Consider the following 19,064-nt stretch of genomic DNA (forward strand, 5'->3'; position numbering starts at 1 on the left):
ACCTCTGCATTGCAACTCAGAACATCCTGGCTTTTCAGAACAACCTTATTTGTTCGAACGTAAAATAAAGTTAGTCCAATTATGTTTTAACCATATCCTACCGTCGTCCTCCTACTAAGATATGTTCCCCCAAAGAGAGGCCTTAACATTCGCACTGGTCAGGGAAACAGGCTCCACCTACCACAGGGCCATGCAAATATCGAATCCAGCAAGGTAACAGGAAAACAATTCTTCCAGAATACACCCTCCCTCTGTTGAACGCTGGCAAGGTTTTAAAAAGACCAAAAGAGCAATATGCAACCCTGAGGGCTTTCGAAACCCTTCGTGTGGGTGGAAATTGCAGCTTGGAAGAGCGCGGCTTGCATAATTTCTCATCAAAGGATGGCCCCATGCCTGACTGCAGTGCATGAAAAGTAAAAGAGGTAAGACTGAATAAAAAGTCTGTTCAGCCTTTAAGTCCTTAAATTATCTCGTTGACTGTTTACACTGCGCCCAGTGTACAAGTAGAAAAGCTCCCCAGAGCCCCGAAGAAATCCTCAAATCCAGGTTCATTTGCATGCTGACACAAAACAACTTGGGCAAGAGGACAGCTCCAAAATGCCTTCCAAATAGAAAAGCCAGCCCTTTCCAAGCTGGGAGCCCAGTTTCTTTGGCCAAGAAATAGAAAGGTGAATTAAGAAATCCCAGCTCGTTAGGACAAGGTGAAAACGGGTATTTTTATGAGCCTTCCGTTCTCATTCTCTTCTACATTTAGCTCTCGGGCAAACTTGTTTTCTTCTTTTCAAAAGACGAATGTCAGGACATGTTACGAAGCACTCATAACTGAACCAGAAGGGCAAAATCCATCACGATGCAGAAGTGTGACGGACAGCTTAAGTTTATAGCTTTTCACACCGTGGAAGCTTCTGGATTTATAGATGTGAGTCCTGCTGAATTAATTTCTACGAGAGGAAGAACCCCCCACCCATTGCACCTCAAAGCTCCAGCACCAGAGCTCGGGATGGGACTTGGGTCTCTCTGCCAGACTTCCCACCCCTGCACCCAAAACACCTCGGGAGGACCAGGGGTAAGGACTAACAGGACCCAGCTAGGCACAGGCTGGGACAGGGGAATAAAGATATATCTGAATGCCAGCTGGCAAGGCAGGTCTTCCCTTTCCACCAACTGGAAAGGTGTTTCAGCACAGGAAAGAAAACTCACCCTTCTTTTTTTTTTAACCGTACTATTAATTTTTAAATACAAATGTGTCTCTGGCATTACACTCCTCCGAACAATCAGCAAACTGCAGCTGGCCTCAAAGAGGCTGGGATCTCTCAGTGCCCAGGAGTTGCCTCGGCCATAACAGTACCCACAGCACCTGGGTCTGCCAAGGAGGGGCACCCAGCCCTCGCCCATCCACCATCTATTTCTATGGAACCCTGGGAAAGCGGCAGTGGTCCTTAGACGGGTGCTGACGTGGGACTGTGCTTCAACACCGACATCGAGCAAAACCCAGAGAGGCTGAATCCGTCGGTTCCCGATCCATAGCTGAATTCAACAGACCCCCCCTTTTTCACAGCCTTCAGTGGTAACTGATCAAGTACGTGGCTCTTGGGGGCAAATATAAGCACGTCCAGACAACAACTTGTCCTGACCAGGGTTGCCAGGTCACCAGCGACCGTGACTCAGCACACCCCATGAAACGGAGCCCCTTTCAGACCACCGCAGAGGTACCTCCCACCCCCAACCAACAGCTAGTCTCGGCCCCAAGCCTCCACCATCAGGAGCCCTAACGGTTGACACAGGACATCTGCCACCTGGGCGTGTGGGCCAACCCCCCAAAAATGTGCCCTGCATCCCCTCCACCCCGCCTTCAGCATGCAAACCAAGAAGGACATTTGAGGACACGGCCTGGCATCCAGTGAAACGCCGAATGGTCCGGAGGCTCCTGAGAGGGTGCGTCAGGCTGGGCACCCCAAGCCCCAGCTCTCCCACACCTCCCCCCAGGACGGCTCTGGTCCCCAAAGGCGATCTGAAAATCAACGGGGTCCCAAAGGAGCCGCCCGTGGGACCAGGCCAGGCCCAAATTACTGTCTTCTTTGGAGCTCCTGGCTAAGGCTCTGGCATTCTTGGCAGAAAGGGGTGAGGAGGACCTCAGAAACGGTGAAAAGGAGGAGCAGGGGCTTCATTCCTCCCCCGGTTAACAAACATTCCTGAGGCCGAGGGGGGTCCGCTGACACCCAGCTGGCCCACTTAAGGTTTCCTAATGAATCCCCAACGGCCCTTCTGGAATTCTAGCCCCTCCACTGACACGTTAGAAATCAGGCCCTACCCACCCCCATGGAACTTTTACACTTGCTGAGCGGATGGGGAAAGAAAGTGCCACGCAGACAGCAGGACCACGTACAACATCGCACCTACTTACACGGCTCCTGAGAGGTCCCGCATCAAAGCACAGTCTCAGAAACACTAACAAGTCAAAGTCTTTGGAGTTTCCTAAGGCACGGACATTATTTCTGCTCCCTCTCCGACAGCAGTATGAAAAACTGGGGTTCTGTGTATCTTCCAGCCCTGGTAATACGTCAAGCTACAAGTCAGTGTCAATGCAACGAATGGTTACAAATCTGGTTGCCACCTTGCTGGGGGACTTTATGTGTGCACTTTGAGTTCCAAGAATGCCACTCCCGGGAAGTCAGTATCCCTTTAACTTCAAACCCGACCCAGAGAAAAGGCAGTCCTCACCCAGCGGCCCCGCTGAATGCCCATGAAACACAGCACTTGGGAGTTCCTGCTTCCATTTCCTTTCTCCAGATACAAAAATGCAGATGAAGCAAGTATTTGTTTGAGTTTTACTATGTAAATAAAGCCTATTATCAGGGCCAGCGCTTAGGAAGAAAACAGCTTTCTCCGCCAAAGCTGACTATGCCAGGGGCCTCTGAGTATCTTCAAAAAGAAGAATTAAGCACAAGCGTTCAAAGCTAAAATCCTTTCAGAGCAAAAGTGATATAGTTACTCTAGCGAGGGTGATTTGTGCCCAGGAGACATCTGGCAACGTCTGCAGACCTTTCTGGTTGTCACACCTGGGGGGTGGTGCCAGTGGGCAAAGGCCACGGCTGCTGCTAGACACCCTACAATGCATAGGACAGCGCCACCGCCCCCAGCAAAGAAACATCCAGCCCAGAACATCGTAGTGCCAAGGTTGAAAAACCCTCATAGGATGTGACAAAGTTACTGAACGTGGCATTGCAAGTGATTCCAGACAAGAGCAGATGGCACCAAGTGGAGAGAAAGCAGAGATATGCAGGGTCAAGATCTGGTCCTGAGGACCCTTCTCAAGATTTGCCAGGTTTGTGACCTCAGGGCACACCACTGAACCCTCCTTGGCCTTAGCTGTTTCATCTACAAAATGGGCTAATGAAACTCCATCAAGGGGCTTCCCTGGTGGCACAGTGGTTAAGAATCCGCCTGCCAATGCAGGGGACACGGGTTCAAGCCCTCATCCGGGAAGATCCAACATGCTGCGGAGCAACTAAGCCTGTGCGCCGCAACTACTGAGCCTGCACTCTAGAGCACACGAGCCACAACTACTGAGCCTGCATTCTAGAGCCCGCGAGCCACAACTACTGAGCCCACGAGCCACAACTATTGAAGCCCATGCGCCTAGAGCTCGTGCTCCGCAACAAGAGAATCCACTGCGATGAGAAGCCCGCGCACTGCAATGAAGAGTAGCCCCTACTCACAGCAAATAGAGAGAAGCCCGTGTGCAGCAACGAACACCCAACGCAGCCAAAAATAAATAAGTAAATAAATAAATAAAATAAAAAACTCCATCAGGAGATCAGGGATTGAACCAGCCTTGTTCTTGGCATCACTTCCAGTTCTAAGATGTACACTTCTATGAGGCTTTCAACTGAGACACTCACCATCATAAACAGAGTGCGTCCTCTTACACTGGATCAAGTTTCTTCCAAGTCAGATTCTGTTAGAAATGAGCTGTATAATATCCCAGGGCTCTAATATGTAACAATGTAATTACAAGGTTTTTTAAATGCAAAAAAAAAAAAAAAGCTATTAGAAGGCCTATTATTTAATGAGCCCTAGAGATTTTTCAGTAGGTACTGGGAAAAGAAGATTCAAAGCTTGGATTAATCTAAATTCTGGAGGTGGAACAAATTTCCCCAGTCTCCAACACAACAGTCTATTTCTTTTTCTTTTTTTTTTTTTTTGCGGTACGCGGATCTCTCACTGTTGTGGCCTCTCCTGTTGCAGAGCACAGGCTCCGGACGTGCAGGCTCAGCGGCCATGGCTCATGGGCCCAGCTGCTCCACGGCATGTGGGATCTTCCCGGACCGGGGCACAAACCCGTGTCCCCTGCATCAGCAGGCAGACTCTCAACCACTGCGCCACCAGGGAAGCCCTATTTCCATTTTTTAAATGATTATAATGGACACGCTTTCATTTACCCTTCTCTAATAATGTGAGTTAATTACCAGCTGTTGGATTGTAAGCAAGCATCAGTGATGACTTAATCCAGGAGGAAAGACAAGTAGGTGAAATACTGCAAATACCATGCAATACAATGTGTGGTTAAGGAATATATACATGCATGTGTGAGCACACGTGTGTGCATGTGTGAGCACACATGTGTGCATGTGTACACAAGTGTGCGTGGAAATTTGTCACTGATGTCCCAAACTGTCCTGAATCCTAAGCAAAGAAACCACAAATCTCCAGTCACAGTAAAGCACCTATAAAAACCAAGCAGCAGTTTAAGGGAGGGACATATGAGCATCTCAGATAAGACTCATAAGCAGTTTTATTTCTGCAAAATCCTGAAGCACGATCTGGAAAGACAGGGCGTGTACCCCGCTACCAGCCGAGCCCTACCTACCCACACACCTTAGCAACTACCGTGACAGCCAACCCAGGGACCACATCAGGAGCAGACTGCCTGCCTCCTGTGCCCTGAATAGGCCCTGGTGTGTGTCCACGGGTTTACTGTCCACCTCCTTCAGTTTCTAGAACAGGGTCCTCTTGCACAAGCAGAAGAGAAACCACTAAGAATGCGCGGGGTTTTTTAGAACTTGAGGTACAGTCCCATCTCCAGCTTCCGGTCAAACAACTGAATTTTAGAGTTTAAGTCCAGCTTTCTTACACTGCATAAGTCCAAAAAGCAAGATGTCATCTTAAATAATGTTTTACGACTTACTCCATCTGCTGTAAAGACAGGTCCGAGGAAGACAGGTTGAATCGCGCACACGCGTGTATTCTTTTTTAAGAGAATCTCTAGAAACGATAAAAGTCTGAGTAATTTACCTGATATCTTTTTAACTTTTACCATCAGAAATGCCCGGTAAAACTTTTATTATTGAAAAGGCACAGATTACTATGCCTTAATGCACGTATATGCAGGAAATGCCTGCCCTGCACAAGGTGTACACTCTATGGCTGCTCCACCACATACATTTTTCCAAAGAATCCAATTCATTAACGGGTTGCACGTGGGTGAAACTTATAACAACAATGACAGCCTCTTTCCCCGGTTCCACATAAATTCAGTGCACGTCTCCCCTCAAAGTCTCTAGTTTTATAAATATAAAAATGAGAGAAAATAAAGATCAGAGAAGTTTAGTGTCTCATTTACTATCTAGACAACAAAGCCACGCCGCCTCCCAAATTCAATCCGGTGGGGTGGGTTAGGAGTCACTTTAGTTCTTCCTGCTGTGGTGAAGCAGGAAAGCAGAGAAAACCAGTAAGTCACCTTCAAACGCTACTAGAAGCCAAGAATTTTTGCATTTTAAAGGGAACTTTGTCCCCAGGAATGGCGCGGCCCAGACCTTCCCAGAGAAACTGACCAATAGACACTTTTAACCAGAAGAAAACAGGACGGCTGGTTTGCTGTTTGTGTGCTTTTACAGGTTTATACAGGTTCGGCTGGTAAGTTTCAAGATGGGTTTTCTGTTTTGAGACAAGAGAATTCAAAGTACTAAAGTAACCCCAATACATACACACACACACAAAATTAGGAACTTATTTTGGGGGCTCAAATCCCACTTTTATAAAAGACGCTGAAAAGTTTCAATTTGTTTTTGCAGGTATCCAGGGCGCCGTGGGTCTAGGGCTGGAAGTGAAAGTCAATAAATATTGATGGGCTTTTGGGAATCGAGAAGCTAGGCTGGCGGCAGCTGCTAGTCTGGGCTTCCTAGCGATAACGGGTGCAGGTCCAAGGGGTGCAGAAACAAGTACCTAGACACAGGTGGGGACGTCTCTGTCCACCCCCGGCACGTGGGAATGTCCCTCCCCGACCTCTGGGTAGGCCCACAGGTGCAGGCCGGCGCAGGCGAAGCCGGGAGTGACAGGGGACCCTGCCAGGCCCTTCCCCGGAGGGGGAGGGGAGGGGACCCGGAACAGGAGCCATTGGAACTGCGCGGCGCTGGGAGCCAGCAAGACCGGGAAACAACGCTGAGTGGCCAAGGTGGCGCCCGGACCACACACCTATGCGAGTCCTACTACCCACGTCCTCGCAGGTGACCCAGGCGGACGCGCGTCCCGGGCCCAGGGGCACGAACCGGACACCCCCTCCTGCGCTCCTACCCCCCGACGAGTCCCTCGGCCCCAGGCCACATCCCGGCTGTCACCGTGCGTGTCCCGCGCCCTCCGTACCTTCGTGATCACCAGCGGCTCGCCGTGCTCGCGGCCGCCCTTCAGGGTGAAGCCCCAAGGGGCGCCTCCGCTCAGCTGCACCTCCACCAGGCGCCCGCCATCGGCCGCCCGCGCCTCGGCCTCTGCCAGGCGCTCTGGCCGCGCGCGGGGCTCTGCGCCCTCCATGGCGCGGGGCGCGGAGGCGGCGCGGCCGCTCAGGCCCCCAGGGCCGCCCGACCTGCACCCATGCACTCCGGGGAGCCCCGGCCGGCCGAGGGCGAGGGAGGCTCCCGGCGCCCCGCCGCCGCCGCCGCCGCCGTCGGCCACTGGCAAACTTGCACTGCAACTTGGGAGGAAAGTACCGGCCCCGGACAGGGAGGGAGCCGGGAGGACGCGCGGCGCGGCGCGGCGCGCGGGGTAGGGCGGGCCCCGGAGGGGGCGGGCCCGCGGGGAGGGGGCGGGGAGCGGCGAGGTCCGGCGCGCGCTCGGGGGCTCGCGCCGCTCGGGGGGCAGGGGCCGGGGCGAGTGCTCGGGTTCCCGCGAGTTGCCCGGAGGGTGGGAGGCGGAGCCGGGAGAGAGGTGCGCTGTCCGGGACCCCCGCGGCCTCCGGCGGTGGGAGTCGCGGGCGTCGGGGGCGCGCGCCCGGGGCTCCCCAAGTTGCCCCGAGGCTGGGAGCGCGCTCAGGACCTCGCGCCGCCAGCCGGGCGCAGTGTGCTGGGGGCCGGGGCCGTAGCTCGCGCTCGGGGCGCGCGCAGGCCTTGGGGGCGGGGTGGGGGGCGCGCGCTCGGGGTGAGGGGCGCGACCCGCGGGGCCAGAGGGAGGGAGGGCGGGCGGGGGCGCGGGCTCGAGGTCCGGGGGCCTCTCCTCCGTCTCGGGCACCGGGCCGCCCTCGGAGGCTCGGGGCACGTCCACCCGCTGCTCGGGTGGCCTAGGCGCGGCAGGTGAGGCGGCGGAAGCGCCCGCGCGGGGCGGGCCGGGGCGAGGCGGGCCCAGCAGCGGCCGGAGCCCCCGGCGCCCTCCATCTTGGAGCGCGCGGCCGGCCGGCGCCCCCGCCTTTGTTCGCGCGGACCGCGGGCGGCGGGCGGCCGCGCAGGTGAGGCCGGGAGCGCCGCGGGTATCCCCGCCGCCGTCCCGCGCCCACCCGCGTGCCTCCCGCCTGTCCCCGCGCCGGCCCACTGTGCCCCCACCGCAGGGCAGCGGGATGGCGGGTCCCTGGAGCCCTCTGCGCGCGCCCGCATTGTCCGGCGCTGCAGCCCAGCGCTGCAGCCCAGATATCGAGTGGCCGGTGTTGGCTCGTTCTGTAGTTACAGCTGAGCAAGTCATTGCGTTCAAACCCTGCTCTCCCTTTGGTATAATTGTGCCCAGAGGACTTAACGTATTAGGTATATTACTGTTCTGTAGCTGGACGCTGGGGAACACCTGGTTCCTCGAAGACGCTTCATCCAGGTGATGATGCAGGAAGTAGGTGGCAAGGACAAGCCAGGAGAGCGCAGAACAGAGAGGGGTCCCTGAGTCCTTGTCTGGGATCTGCCGCTGTAGAGCCAGGACGAGGAATCTCAGCAGCAGTCCCAGTGTCTTTAGCGGTCAAGAGAGAGGGATTTGCATTCTCTGGCTCTGTGGCTGATCTGTTGCATCTTATCCGGACAATTGAAGAAAGAGGGCACGCTCCCCTGGGCACCGGTCATGGCGCTGGGCACCGGTCATGGCGCTGGGCACTGGGTTACCGCCTCATAAATAACTCCAAGCTGCAGTGTCCAGAATGTCTCTAGTTAGAAGAATGAGGTGACTTTTCCTTTGTACATGGAGACTTGAAAGGAAGGTGCCTGTAAAAATCCATCTCAAGTGTACCTTTGCTGTGGTGGTCACATTAAATTGCACAGGACTAAATACACACGGCTATATATAAGCTTGGTGGATTGTATCAATTTTTAAAATAAATTTATTTATTTATTTTGGCTGCGTCCGGTGTTCATTGCTGTGCACGGGCTTTCTCTAGTTGTGGCGAGCAGGGGCTACTCTTCCTTGTGGTGCCAGCTTCTCATTGCAGTGGCTTCTCTTGTTGCGGAGCACAGACTCTAGGCATGCGGGCTTCAGGAGTTGTGGCACGCGGGCTCGGTAGTTGTGGCGCATGGGCTTAGTTGCTCTGCGGCATATGGGACCTTCCCAGATGAGGGCTCGAACCTGTGTCCCCTGCACTGGCAGGCGGATTCTTAACCACTGCGCCACCAGGGAAGCGTAGATTGTATCAATGTTGATTTCCCGCTTGTGATAGTATGCTATCATTTTCCGGGATGATCCCATTAGGAGAAGCGGGGTACAGGATACAAAGGAGGTCCCTGTATTATTTCTTACAACTACATGTGAATCTATAATTATCTCTAAATAAAAAGTTTAATTTAAAAAGTGGTTTTGGGGAACTTACCTGGTGGTCCAGTGGTTAAGACTCCACGCTTTCACTGCAAAGGACCCCGGGTGAATCGGTCTGGGAACTAAGACCCCGAAAGACTCGAAGACTCGTGGCATGGCCTAGATAAATTAAGTTAAAAGTGGATGGGAAAAAAAAAAAAAAAGATGTGTATGATCAACCAAAAGTTAAAGAACCATATAAGTGCACCTAGAGTTTATTCACATCCCCTATCCTAAAACATGCCGGTTAAAGCTGGTATTGACAAGGATCTCAGTATTAAATCTCAGACCTTACCTGGGGCTGAAATATTCAGACCATTAGAGTCACTAAAGCACGCAGTCATTGTCTTCATAAATCACAGCTGAAGTCGTCTTTAACATTTTAGGTGCACTGTATAGTCACTGTCAGATTCACCCATCTGCCACTTGGAAGTGTTATACTGTCATTCCTGGAACTTTGGTGTAAATTTACTTTCCTCCTCATTCTGCTGAGTTTGTTTGTTTTTCTTAATCTTCACATTAGGCATCCCTTCCAACTTAGCATCATTTGAATATTTATAAAGCTGTCTATGTTGACATTAATAAACAGGATGACAGGGACAGCAACACGCCGTGTGTGGCCTGTGAGATAGATGCTCTCCTCTCAGCCCCTCATACATCTTTCATCAACATTCTTGGGGTTACACCGGGGAGCACATCTGCCTGTGGTCCTGTCACACCTAAACTTCTGTATCATGTCTGACATATTATGACAAGACTGTCAAGCTTGTGAAAGTATCACTGTCTTGTGAATGAAAGGCATAGTCCCAATGTATCAACTTTGCACCCCTTTTGAAAGAATTCAGTATGACATTGAACCAGTGTGGACTTCTAGTGGTGACAGCTTTCTTTTCTAGGAACTCACAGCTCAGTCAGAATTTCTGAGAGTGGAGTATGTTTGGCGGCACGTAGCTTTTGTTCTTCTGGAAAGCCCAGGGCACGTTTGTTCTGTGTAGCTTCTCATTTTTTGGACGTTCATCTTCACTGCTCAGAACATGAGGCTGAGCATATACCCTCTGGACCCAAGGAGCATCCTCTGAGCATCCACACCTAGGCATTCAATAGCCTCGGGTGTGTGTGTGCCACCTTTTCAAGTCTGAGGCTTATTTCCTTTGATAGAGAGGAAATAGGTGAAATGAAATTGAGTTCTGCTTTCACTTGATCAACAGGCAATGAATTAGTCAACCAAGGGCAAATTGAACCGACTTTCAGAGATTTCATCAATAGCTAATCCTGGACTTCCCTGGTGGTGCAGTGGTTAAGAATACGCCTGCCAATGCAGGGGACATGGGCTCGAGCCCTGGTCCGGGAAGATCCCACGTGCCGCGGAGCAACTGGGCCTGTGCGCCACAACTACTGAGCCTGTGCTCTAGAGCCCGCAAGCCACAACTACTGAGCACTTGTGCCACAACTACTGAGGCCCGCGTACCTAGAGCCCGTGCTCCACAGCAAGAGAAGCCACCGCAATGAGAAGCCCACGCACTGCAACAAAGAGTAGCCCCTGCTCACCGCAACTAGAGAAAGCCCGCAGGCAGCAACGAAGACCCAACGCAGCCAAAAATAAATAAATTTATTTAAAAAAAAATAGCTAGTCCTCTCTACGAAACAGAATTCAAATTATTTTAGTTTTTTGTTCTAACAGGAGATTTATAATTATAAAACATAATGGAGGATGGAGTTCCAGAATTTTCCTTTTACCTTTCACATTGTAGGGTCAAGTACCCTTCAGTTAGTAAGATCAGACTTTCTGAAACACCTTTGAGTGGGATATTTTTTAAAAGGCAGGTTTAGCCATTTCCTACCTGACTCACAGTGTACCTGAGTCGGGGACCCTACGATTAAGACTGGTAGAGGGTCAGTCAAGATCAGGGAGCACAGGTATGGTGGCAGTTAGAGGAAAACTTTGACACAATGACTTTGCCCTTAGTCACCAGTGTTTGTCGTCTTATTCTTGATTCCTACAAGCTATTATTACAAACACTGGAATTTAGCTGCAGATCTTAGATAAAGCTGAGTCTGCACAACCCAGCAACCAATTTCTCCCTCTCACCTTACAAGGATTTTACCCTGGATCTTGTTATTAGTTGGAATATTTACAGATCTCTAGGGGGGAGAGACTTCCTCTTTCTGTGCAGGGGACAGGAGGAGAGACCACTGGGTCTCTCCATGTGCCTGGCACCATGATAGTATTTGTGGCCCCTATCTTTGGAGTTTGCATCCTAGGGCCCAGCAATTATAGCTGCAAACAAAGCAGCCACAGCAGCTGAGAAACACTGACTGTCATTCACGAAGAGCCTGCTGTGTGCCAAGCATGTTATTCAGATGGACTCGGGTCCTCTCAGCAGATTTTCTCAGGGCATGCATCAGCCCATTTTACAGAAGGAGAAACTGAGACTCATCAGGGTTTAATAACGTGGCTGAAGTCACTGAGCCCAGGTCCCCGTGAAGGACTCACACGCTACCACTCACGGGAACCAGCGCCAGCTCCAGTACCAGAGGGCAGTTCTCACTGAGCGACTTCCTTATGTAAGATACTGATACTTAGGCACTTGACCACCTTTTGAGATTCCCTTGATCTTCAAATGCCAATCACGAAACAGGCTGAAACCTTGTATGGGAAAGCTTTGCCTATAAAACTAGATTCTTGCTTAGGTCTGTGTGAGTCCCAATTCCTTTACCTTTAGGACATGTTCTTTAAACTGTTACATATGTGAAGGGCCAAGTTTCCTGCTGGCAACTAGAAGGGACTAAATAAATGGTGCTTAAAAAAATGCACACACATATATATATAACAATACCTAACTGCAAATCAGGAGTACTTAAAAAGAGAGTACTTAGCTGAAGCTACTATTGTAGAAGTTTTTAATTATTATTATTTTTTTGGCTGTGCCACGTGGCTTGTGGGATCTTAGTTCCCAAACAATGGATCAAACCCAGACCCTGGCAGTGAATGCTCCAAGTCCTAACCACTGGACCACCAGGGAAATCCTAAACATTTTTATATTTTAAAGTACATTTTTAGAAAGCCATTGGCTATTTTTCAGTTTGTTTTTTTTTAATGAAGTAGCCGAAGATATACAGACAGCTCATGGAGCTCAATATCAGAACAACAAACAACCCAATTTAAAAATGGGCGGAAGACCTAAATAGACATTTCACCAGTGAAGACATACAGATGGCCAATAGGCACATGAAAAGGTGCTCAACATCACTAATTATTAGAGAAATGCAAATCAAAACTACAATGAGGTATCACCTCACACAGGTTAGAATGGCCATCATCAAAAAATCTACAAACAATAAATGCTCAGCTCGGTGCTCTGTGATGACCTAGATGGGTGGGGGGGGGCGGGGAGGGGGGAGGGAGGCCCAAGAGAGAGAGGATATAGGTATACATGTGGCTGATTCACTTCATGGTACAGCAGAAACTAACACAACACTGTAAAGCAATTTTACTCCAATAAAAAATAAATTAAAAAAATAAAGTCGCCAATGAGCCTCTATTTCTTGAGCCCTTTTTACTTGTCCAACACCAGGGAGGGCTTGCGAAGGAATGTAAAGGATGCCGGAAATATGAAACATTAACTGTGGCTGTGAGGGAAAAAACCATGAACCACCCTGAAACAATTAGAGCACAATTACAGGCAAAACATCTTTGAGATGCAAATGTTTCAGCAGGAAAGAAATCCAAGTAGAGAAGAGAAGGAGAAAAAAAAGGATGAACAAAACCATAGGTGAAATTTTGAAAAAGAATTTCATCTTTTATCGTGGACATTTCAAGCAGACACAAAAATAGACTTCTTCTGTTTCATCCCTGCCCCCTTTTTTTTCTCTGAAGTATCTCAAAGCACATCCAGGAGGGAGTGACTGAGCTACTATCTTGCCAGCTGAGAGGAAGTGGGGGGGGGCGGCGTTTCATCAGGTGGGGACCCCAGGAGCAAAGGAATGTTCTCTGTTGTGAATGAACACAGACATTCCCCAGTCCTGTTCATTCTGAATCTATCAGAGCCTCCACGCCCCACTCCTAGGGCGGGTATGTATCCTGGGAGCTGGGGGCTGTCAAAAACAACTCCCGGGTTTCTGGCTGAAGTTACTTGAGTTGAGCAGCTGATACATGGAGTTTGGGGCAGAAACAAGTGAAGGGGGGCACTGATGACTTTCCTTTGGGCAGGTTGAACCTGAGACGCTTTAGCGATGTTGTGTTAGTTTCCTAGGGCTGTCGTAACAGAGTATCATAAACTAGTTAAAACAAGAGAAATGTTTTCCCTTTGGGAGGCCTGAAGTCTGGAATCAAGGTGCCAGGAGGGCCAATACCCCGTATGGAGGCTCTGGGGAAGAATCTGTTCCTCTCCCCTTCCAGCTTCTGGTGGCTGCGGGCGTTCCTTGTCATTGCCCTAAAGGCCCACCTAGAGAATCAAGGATCATCTCTTCAGCTCAAAATCCTTATTTTAATCACATCTGCAAAGACCCTTTTTCCAAATAAGGTAAGATTTGCAGGTTTCAGAGATTAGGACCTGTCATCTTTGGGGAACATTAGTTGGCTTACTGCACATATGGAAACCACTCTAAGGTATTCTAGACAATGAATGGGACTTTTCCTGTTAGTGTGGAAAAAGCCTGGCTAAAGGCCCGCAGCTTCCTGGTGGTCCTAAGTGCTCTCTTGAGGACCAGCAGAACAGGCTAGCTATTTGCTGACTTCAGGTGGTGCCTGGGGAAGCCTGGTCCCACCCTCAAGCCAAGTGAGGACTGCTCCGGGGGAAGCCCTCATAAAGATTCGGGATACCTGGGACTTCCCTGGTAGTCCAGTGGCTGAGACTCTGCGCTCCCAATGCAGGGGGCCAGAGTTTGATCCCTGGTCAGTAAGCTGGATCCCACATGCCACACTAAAGATCCCATGTGCTGCAACTAAGACCCGGGGCAGCCAAATAAATAAATATTAAAAAAAAAAAAAAGATTTGGGGTACCTACGGGCAGAAGACCTAAACAGACATTTGTTCAAAGAAGACATACAGATGGCCAACAGGCACATGAAAAGTTGCTCAACATTGCTAATTATTAGAGAAATGCAAATCAAAACTGCAATGAGGTACCACCTCACACCAGTCAGAATGGCCATCATCAAAAAGTCCATAAAAGGGCTTCCCTGGTGGCACAGTGGTTGAGAGTCCACCTGCTGATGCAGGGGACACGGGTTCGTGCCCCGTTCCGGGAGGATCCCACATGCCGCGGAGCGGCTGGGCCCGTGAGCCATGGCCGCTGAGCCTGCGCGTCCGGAGCCTGTGTTCCGCAACGGGAGAGGCCACAACAGTGAGAGGCCCGCGTACCGCAAAAAAAAAAAAAAAAGTCCACAAAAAATAAATGCTGGAGAGGGTGTGGAGAAAAGGGAACCCTTGTACACTGTTTGTGGGAACGTAAATTGGTTCAGTCACTGTGGAAAACAGCTCAGAAAACTAAAAATAGAGTTACCATATGATCCAGCAGTCCCACTCCTGGGTATATATCCAAAAAACCCAAAAACACTTATTTGAAAAGATACATGTGCCCCATTGTTCATAGGAGCACTATTTACAATAGCCAAGACATGGAAGCAACCTAAGTGTCCATCAACAGACGAATGGATAAAGAAGATGTGGTGTGTACATACATATATATATATATATATATATATATATGTATATTACAATGGAATACTACTCAGCCATAAAAAAGAATGAAGTAATGCCGTTTGCAGCAACATGGATGGACCTAGAGATTATCATACTAAATGAAGTAAGTCAGACAGAGAAAGACAAATATCATATGATATCACTTACGTGTGGAATCTAAAAAATAATACAAATGAATCTATATACAAAACAGAAACAGTCTCACAGACATAGAAAACAAATTTATGGTTACCAGAGGGGAAAGGGAGGGTAGGAGGGATAAATTAGGAGTTTGGGATTAACAGAATCAAACAACTATACATAAAATAGATAAACAACAAGGACCTAGTGTAGAGCACAGGAAACTATATTCAGTACCTTGTAATAACCTATAATGGAAGATAATCTGAAATATATATATATATATTATATATATATCTGAATCACTTGGCTGTACACGTGAAATGACCACAATATTGTAAATCAACTATATTGCAATTAAAAAAAAAAGATTTGGGATACCTACAAAAGAGATACTGGCATCTCTTTCCCAGGTTGTATTTCACGGAAGAGCACTGATTGCTTTTGGGCTCTCTGGGCCCACGGGAGCAGCGGGCCAAGACAGCATCACAGCAAGGGGGCTGAGCAGCGGGTTGACTCTCCAAGTAGACTTGAAAATGTCACTTCAGTGGACCTAGCGATTGTCATACTGAATGAAGTTAGTCAGACACAGACAAATACCATACGATATCACTTATACATGGAATCTAAAATATGGCACAAATGAACTTATTTACCAAACAGAAGGAGAGTCACTGATGCAGAAAACAAACTTATGGTTACCAGGGGAGAAAAGGGGGTGAGGGGTAAGTTGGAAGATTGGGATGGACATACACACACGACTATATATAAACTAGATAATAAGGACCTACTGTAGAGCACAGGGAACTCGGCTCAGTACTCTGCAATGGCCTATGTGGGAAAGGAACCTGAGAAAGGATGGATATATGTAGATGTATAACTGATTCACTTTGCCGTACAGCAGAAACTAACACAACACTGTCAATCAACTGTACTCCAATCAAAATTAATTTAAAAAAATAAGAAGAAGAAAATGAAAATGACGTCTCTTCATAGCAAACCATTCTGAAATTCAGGGGCTTAAAACCACAAACTCAGGCCTCATCCAGGTTTGCGACTCAGGTCAATGGTGTCCCACGCCCTGGGATCCCAGGAAAGATTCTGAATGGTGGTAACTTCTTTGCCAGAGACAGAACACTTTTCCCTGGGGAATGAGTGCAGGGGGTGTGAGTCATCTGCTACCACTGCTTTCTTGAGTTCTAATCGGGGACCCAAGTTCTCAGTGGCTGCCCTACGCATGCTGGGTCTAGTATCAGTTCTCTCTCCCCAGGGTCTCTGGTGCCGTCCTCTGCTTTACGGAGAAAAGCCCAGGGCTTTCAGACAGACCAAGAGCTCAACCTCTGTTTCAACATTCAAAGTTAGGGAGACTTCAGGGAGGGGTGAGGGGACCAAGGGCAGAATAAAAAGCGGCCCCCGGCCTGGGCCATGTCCACCACCCACCCCTGAGTGACCCTCAGCTGAGGTTAGGGGCCAGAGATCAAAGCTCTGCCCCGGGGGCCGGGCTCCGGGCTCCTGAGATAACAGGAGTTGTGAGGCCAGCCTGGCAGCCTTACCTGCATCTGGAGAATTATATTTGGGGAACAACGTTTTCAAATCTTGAACGCCTTCTGGGACCCAGCGTGCGTGCAACTCGGGGAGAGCGGTGTCAACGAAATCGCAGCATAACAATGCGGCACCTGGGTTCTCGTGAAAACCAGCCCAAGCAATTTCCAAGCAGCAAAAAAAAAAGGATTCTAGGGACTTCCCTGGAGGTCCAGTGATTGAGACTCTGCGCTTCCAGTGCTGGGGGCCCCGGGTTCAATCCCTGGTCAGGGAACTAACATCCCACATGCCGTGCGGCGCAGCCAAAAGGGAAAAAAAGAAAAAGAAAAAGATTCTACACGCGTGAGATTTCAGTGAGAGATCCTTGAACGAACTGATTTTCCCAAAGGCAGGATGAACTTTCTGCCCATTCACGATGATATCATTTGAGTGATTAGCAAATGGAGGCCTTTCTAGCTTCCAATGCCACAGTGTGAGGGGGAAAAAAACCAACAGAGATACTTAAAAGAGGTCCTCAGAGAAGGCACGATGAACTTGAATTTCTAACAGACTCCGTGGGTGATGCTGAGCCCGTTGGTGAGAGTGCACCGCGAGAAGCACGGAATAAAACGACAGCCAGGGGCTTCCCTGGTGGCGCAGTGGTTGAGGGTCTGCCTGCCGATGCAGGGGATACGGGTTCGAGCCCTGGTCCGGGAGGGTCCCACATGCCGCAGAGCAACTAGGCCCGTGAGCCACAACTACTGAGCCTGCGCGCCTGGAGCCTGTGCTCCGCAACAGGGGAGGCCACCGCAATGAGAAGCCCGCGCACCACAACGAAGAGTGGCCCCCGCTCACCGTAACTAGAGAAAGCCCACATGCAGCAACAAAGGCCCAATGCGGCCAAAAATAAATAAGTAAATAAATTAAAAAAAAAAAAAAAAAAAAAAGACGACAGCCAGGAGAGTCCGGACACTGTGGCAGCTCGATAACGTTCATCCCGTTCCGCCTCTCACTCCCAGCACAACTGCAACTGTACACACGAGGAGAAAGGGACGGGCCATCTGTGCATCCTCAGAGCTGAAACAATTCGGGGGCTGCATGGGAAGGAGAGGCCCTGAAAACGGAAGACGCTACTGCTTTGGTGTTGGAGGGCTACTGATTCGGATGCTGGAAATTCCTTCACTTTGGCTGCTGGCCAAAATATTTGTTTCAATTGAATCTATTTGAATTTCAAGGAATGTAGAAGTACTTGACTAGCAGTAGATATAACAGGAAGTATCGGAGGGAGGCTTTCTGAAAGGTGGTAGAATTTTTACTACAATGTAGAGATTTCTTCCGGGCACACAGAGCAAGTTTCTAAAAATTTAATTGACTTATGATCATTCTTTACCTTTGCATAATTAGACTTGTAGAAAGCCTGCAGGCACTATCGTGTGATTGGCTTTTATGTATTTTATTTCTTTTATTTTTATTTATTTTTTTGATAGGTAAGAATTGGATTTATTTAGAGAGAAACACACTCCACGGAGTGTGGAGCATCTCAGAAGGTGAGATACGCCGTGACTGGCTTTTAAAACAATAAAATTTTTAAAATTTTACAATAATTTTAGGTTGGGACTTCCCTGGCGGTCCAGTGGTTAAGACTGTGCTTCCACCGCAAGGGGAGAGGGTTCAATCCCTGGTCCGGGAACGAGGATCCCGCATGCTGCGCGGCATGGTGAGAAAAAAAAAAATAATAATAATAATTTTAGGTTTACAGAAAAGTTGCAAAGATAATACACAAAAAGCTTGTATACCCTTTACCTGATTTCCCTGAATACAGCATTCGTAACTATGGTTCTTTTGTCTAGACTAACAAATTAACATCATTACCTTACTAGTAACTAAACTTACGACTTTATTTGGATTTCCCGTCTGTGCGCTGATGTCCCAGGATCCCTTGATGCACTTAGTTGTCACGAGAGTCTCCTTAGCCTCCTCTGCCGTTTCTCCACCTCTCCCTGTTTTCCATGGCATGGTCACGTATTTCATAGAATGTCCCCGAACGTGGCCTTGTCTGACATTTTTCTCACGACCAGACTGGGTTATGGATTTCAGGAGGAACCTGCAGAAGCGATGCAGCGCCCTCAGCGCATCCCGTCAGGGGGTACTTGACATCCACATGCTTGTCACTGGTGACATTCACCTTGACCTCTAGGGTAAGGTAGTGACTGCCAGGTTTCTCACTACAAAGTTACAGGGAAATTTTTCCTTTTCCTGACTCTTTTAACATCATTATGATTCAAAAGTGTCCTGTGGGAAATCACTTGGATTCAATGGTAGCCACCAAGTTCATAAGTGGCTAGGCTGTCCCTGAGACCGGATTAAGATGCTCCAATCACAACATTAAGACAATTTAAAGCACTGAGAGAAAGGGTAGTCAGGATAGGTGTCACCAGTGATGGCCAATTGAAAAGCTCACTAATGTTCCAAGGCTTCTTGGTCTCATGTGTTTCATGAGCTATTTGTTTCTTCACAGAGTTTCTCTTATTTTCTAAAGCAGAATCAAATACTCTTTAAAAATCTAGTAACCACACTGTACAAAAGCCCATACAGGGAATTCCCTGGCGGCCCAGTGGTTGGTGCTCTGGGCTGTCACTGCCGAGGGCCTGGGTTCGATCCCTGGTCAGGGAACTAAGATCCCACAAGCCG

At 49.2% G+C, this 19,064-nt stretch overlaps 1 protein-coding gene across 5 annotated transcripts in view; it reads right to left on the bottom strand.

Moving 5' to 3' along the window:
• The window catches only part of LOC308609228 (protein Shroom2-like), a 141,252-nt gene extending 134,298 nt beyond the window's left edge, over nt 1-6,954 (bottom strand). For all 5 annotated transcript variants that reach the window (XM_081222859.1, XM_081222861.1, XM_081222860.1 and 2 more), the window contains exon 1: nt 6,643-6,954. In XM_081222859.1, coding sequence (XP_081078985.1) covers nt 6,643-6,807 — 165 coding nt within the window. In that variant the 5' untranslated portion in view covers nt 6,808-6,954. The remainder of the gene's footprint in view (nt 1-6,642) is intronic.
• Between the last annotated feature and the right edge of the window lie 12,110 nt (nt 6,955-19,064).

Source organism: Mesoplodon bidens, assembly GCF_964165515.1.
Source record: "Mesoplodon bidens genome assembly, chromosome: X".
In the NCBI taxonomy this organism is placed as follows: domain Eukaryota; kingdom Metazoa; phylum Chordata; class Mammalia; order Artiodactyla; family Ziphiidae; genus Mesoplodon; species Mesoplodon bidens.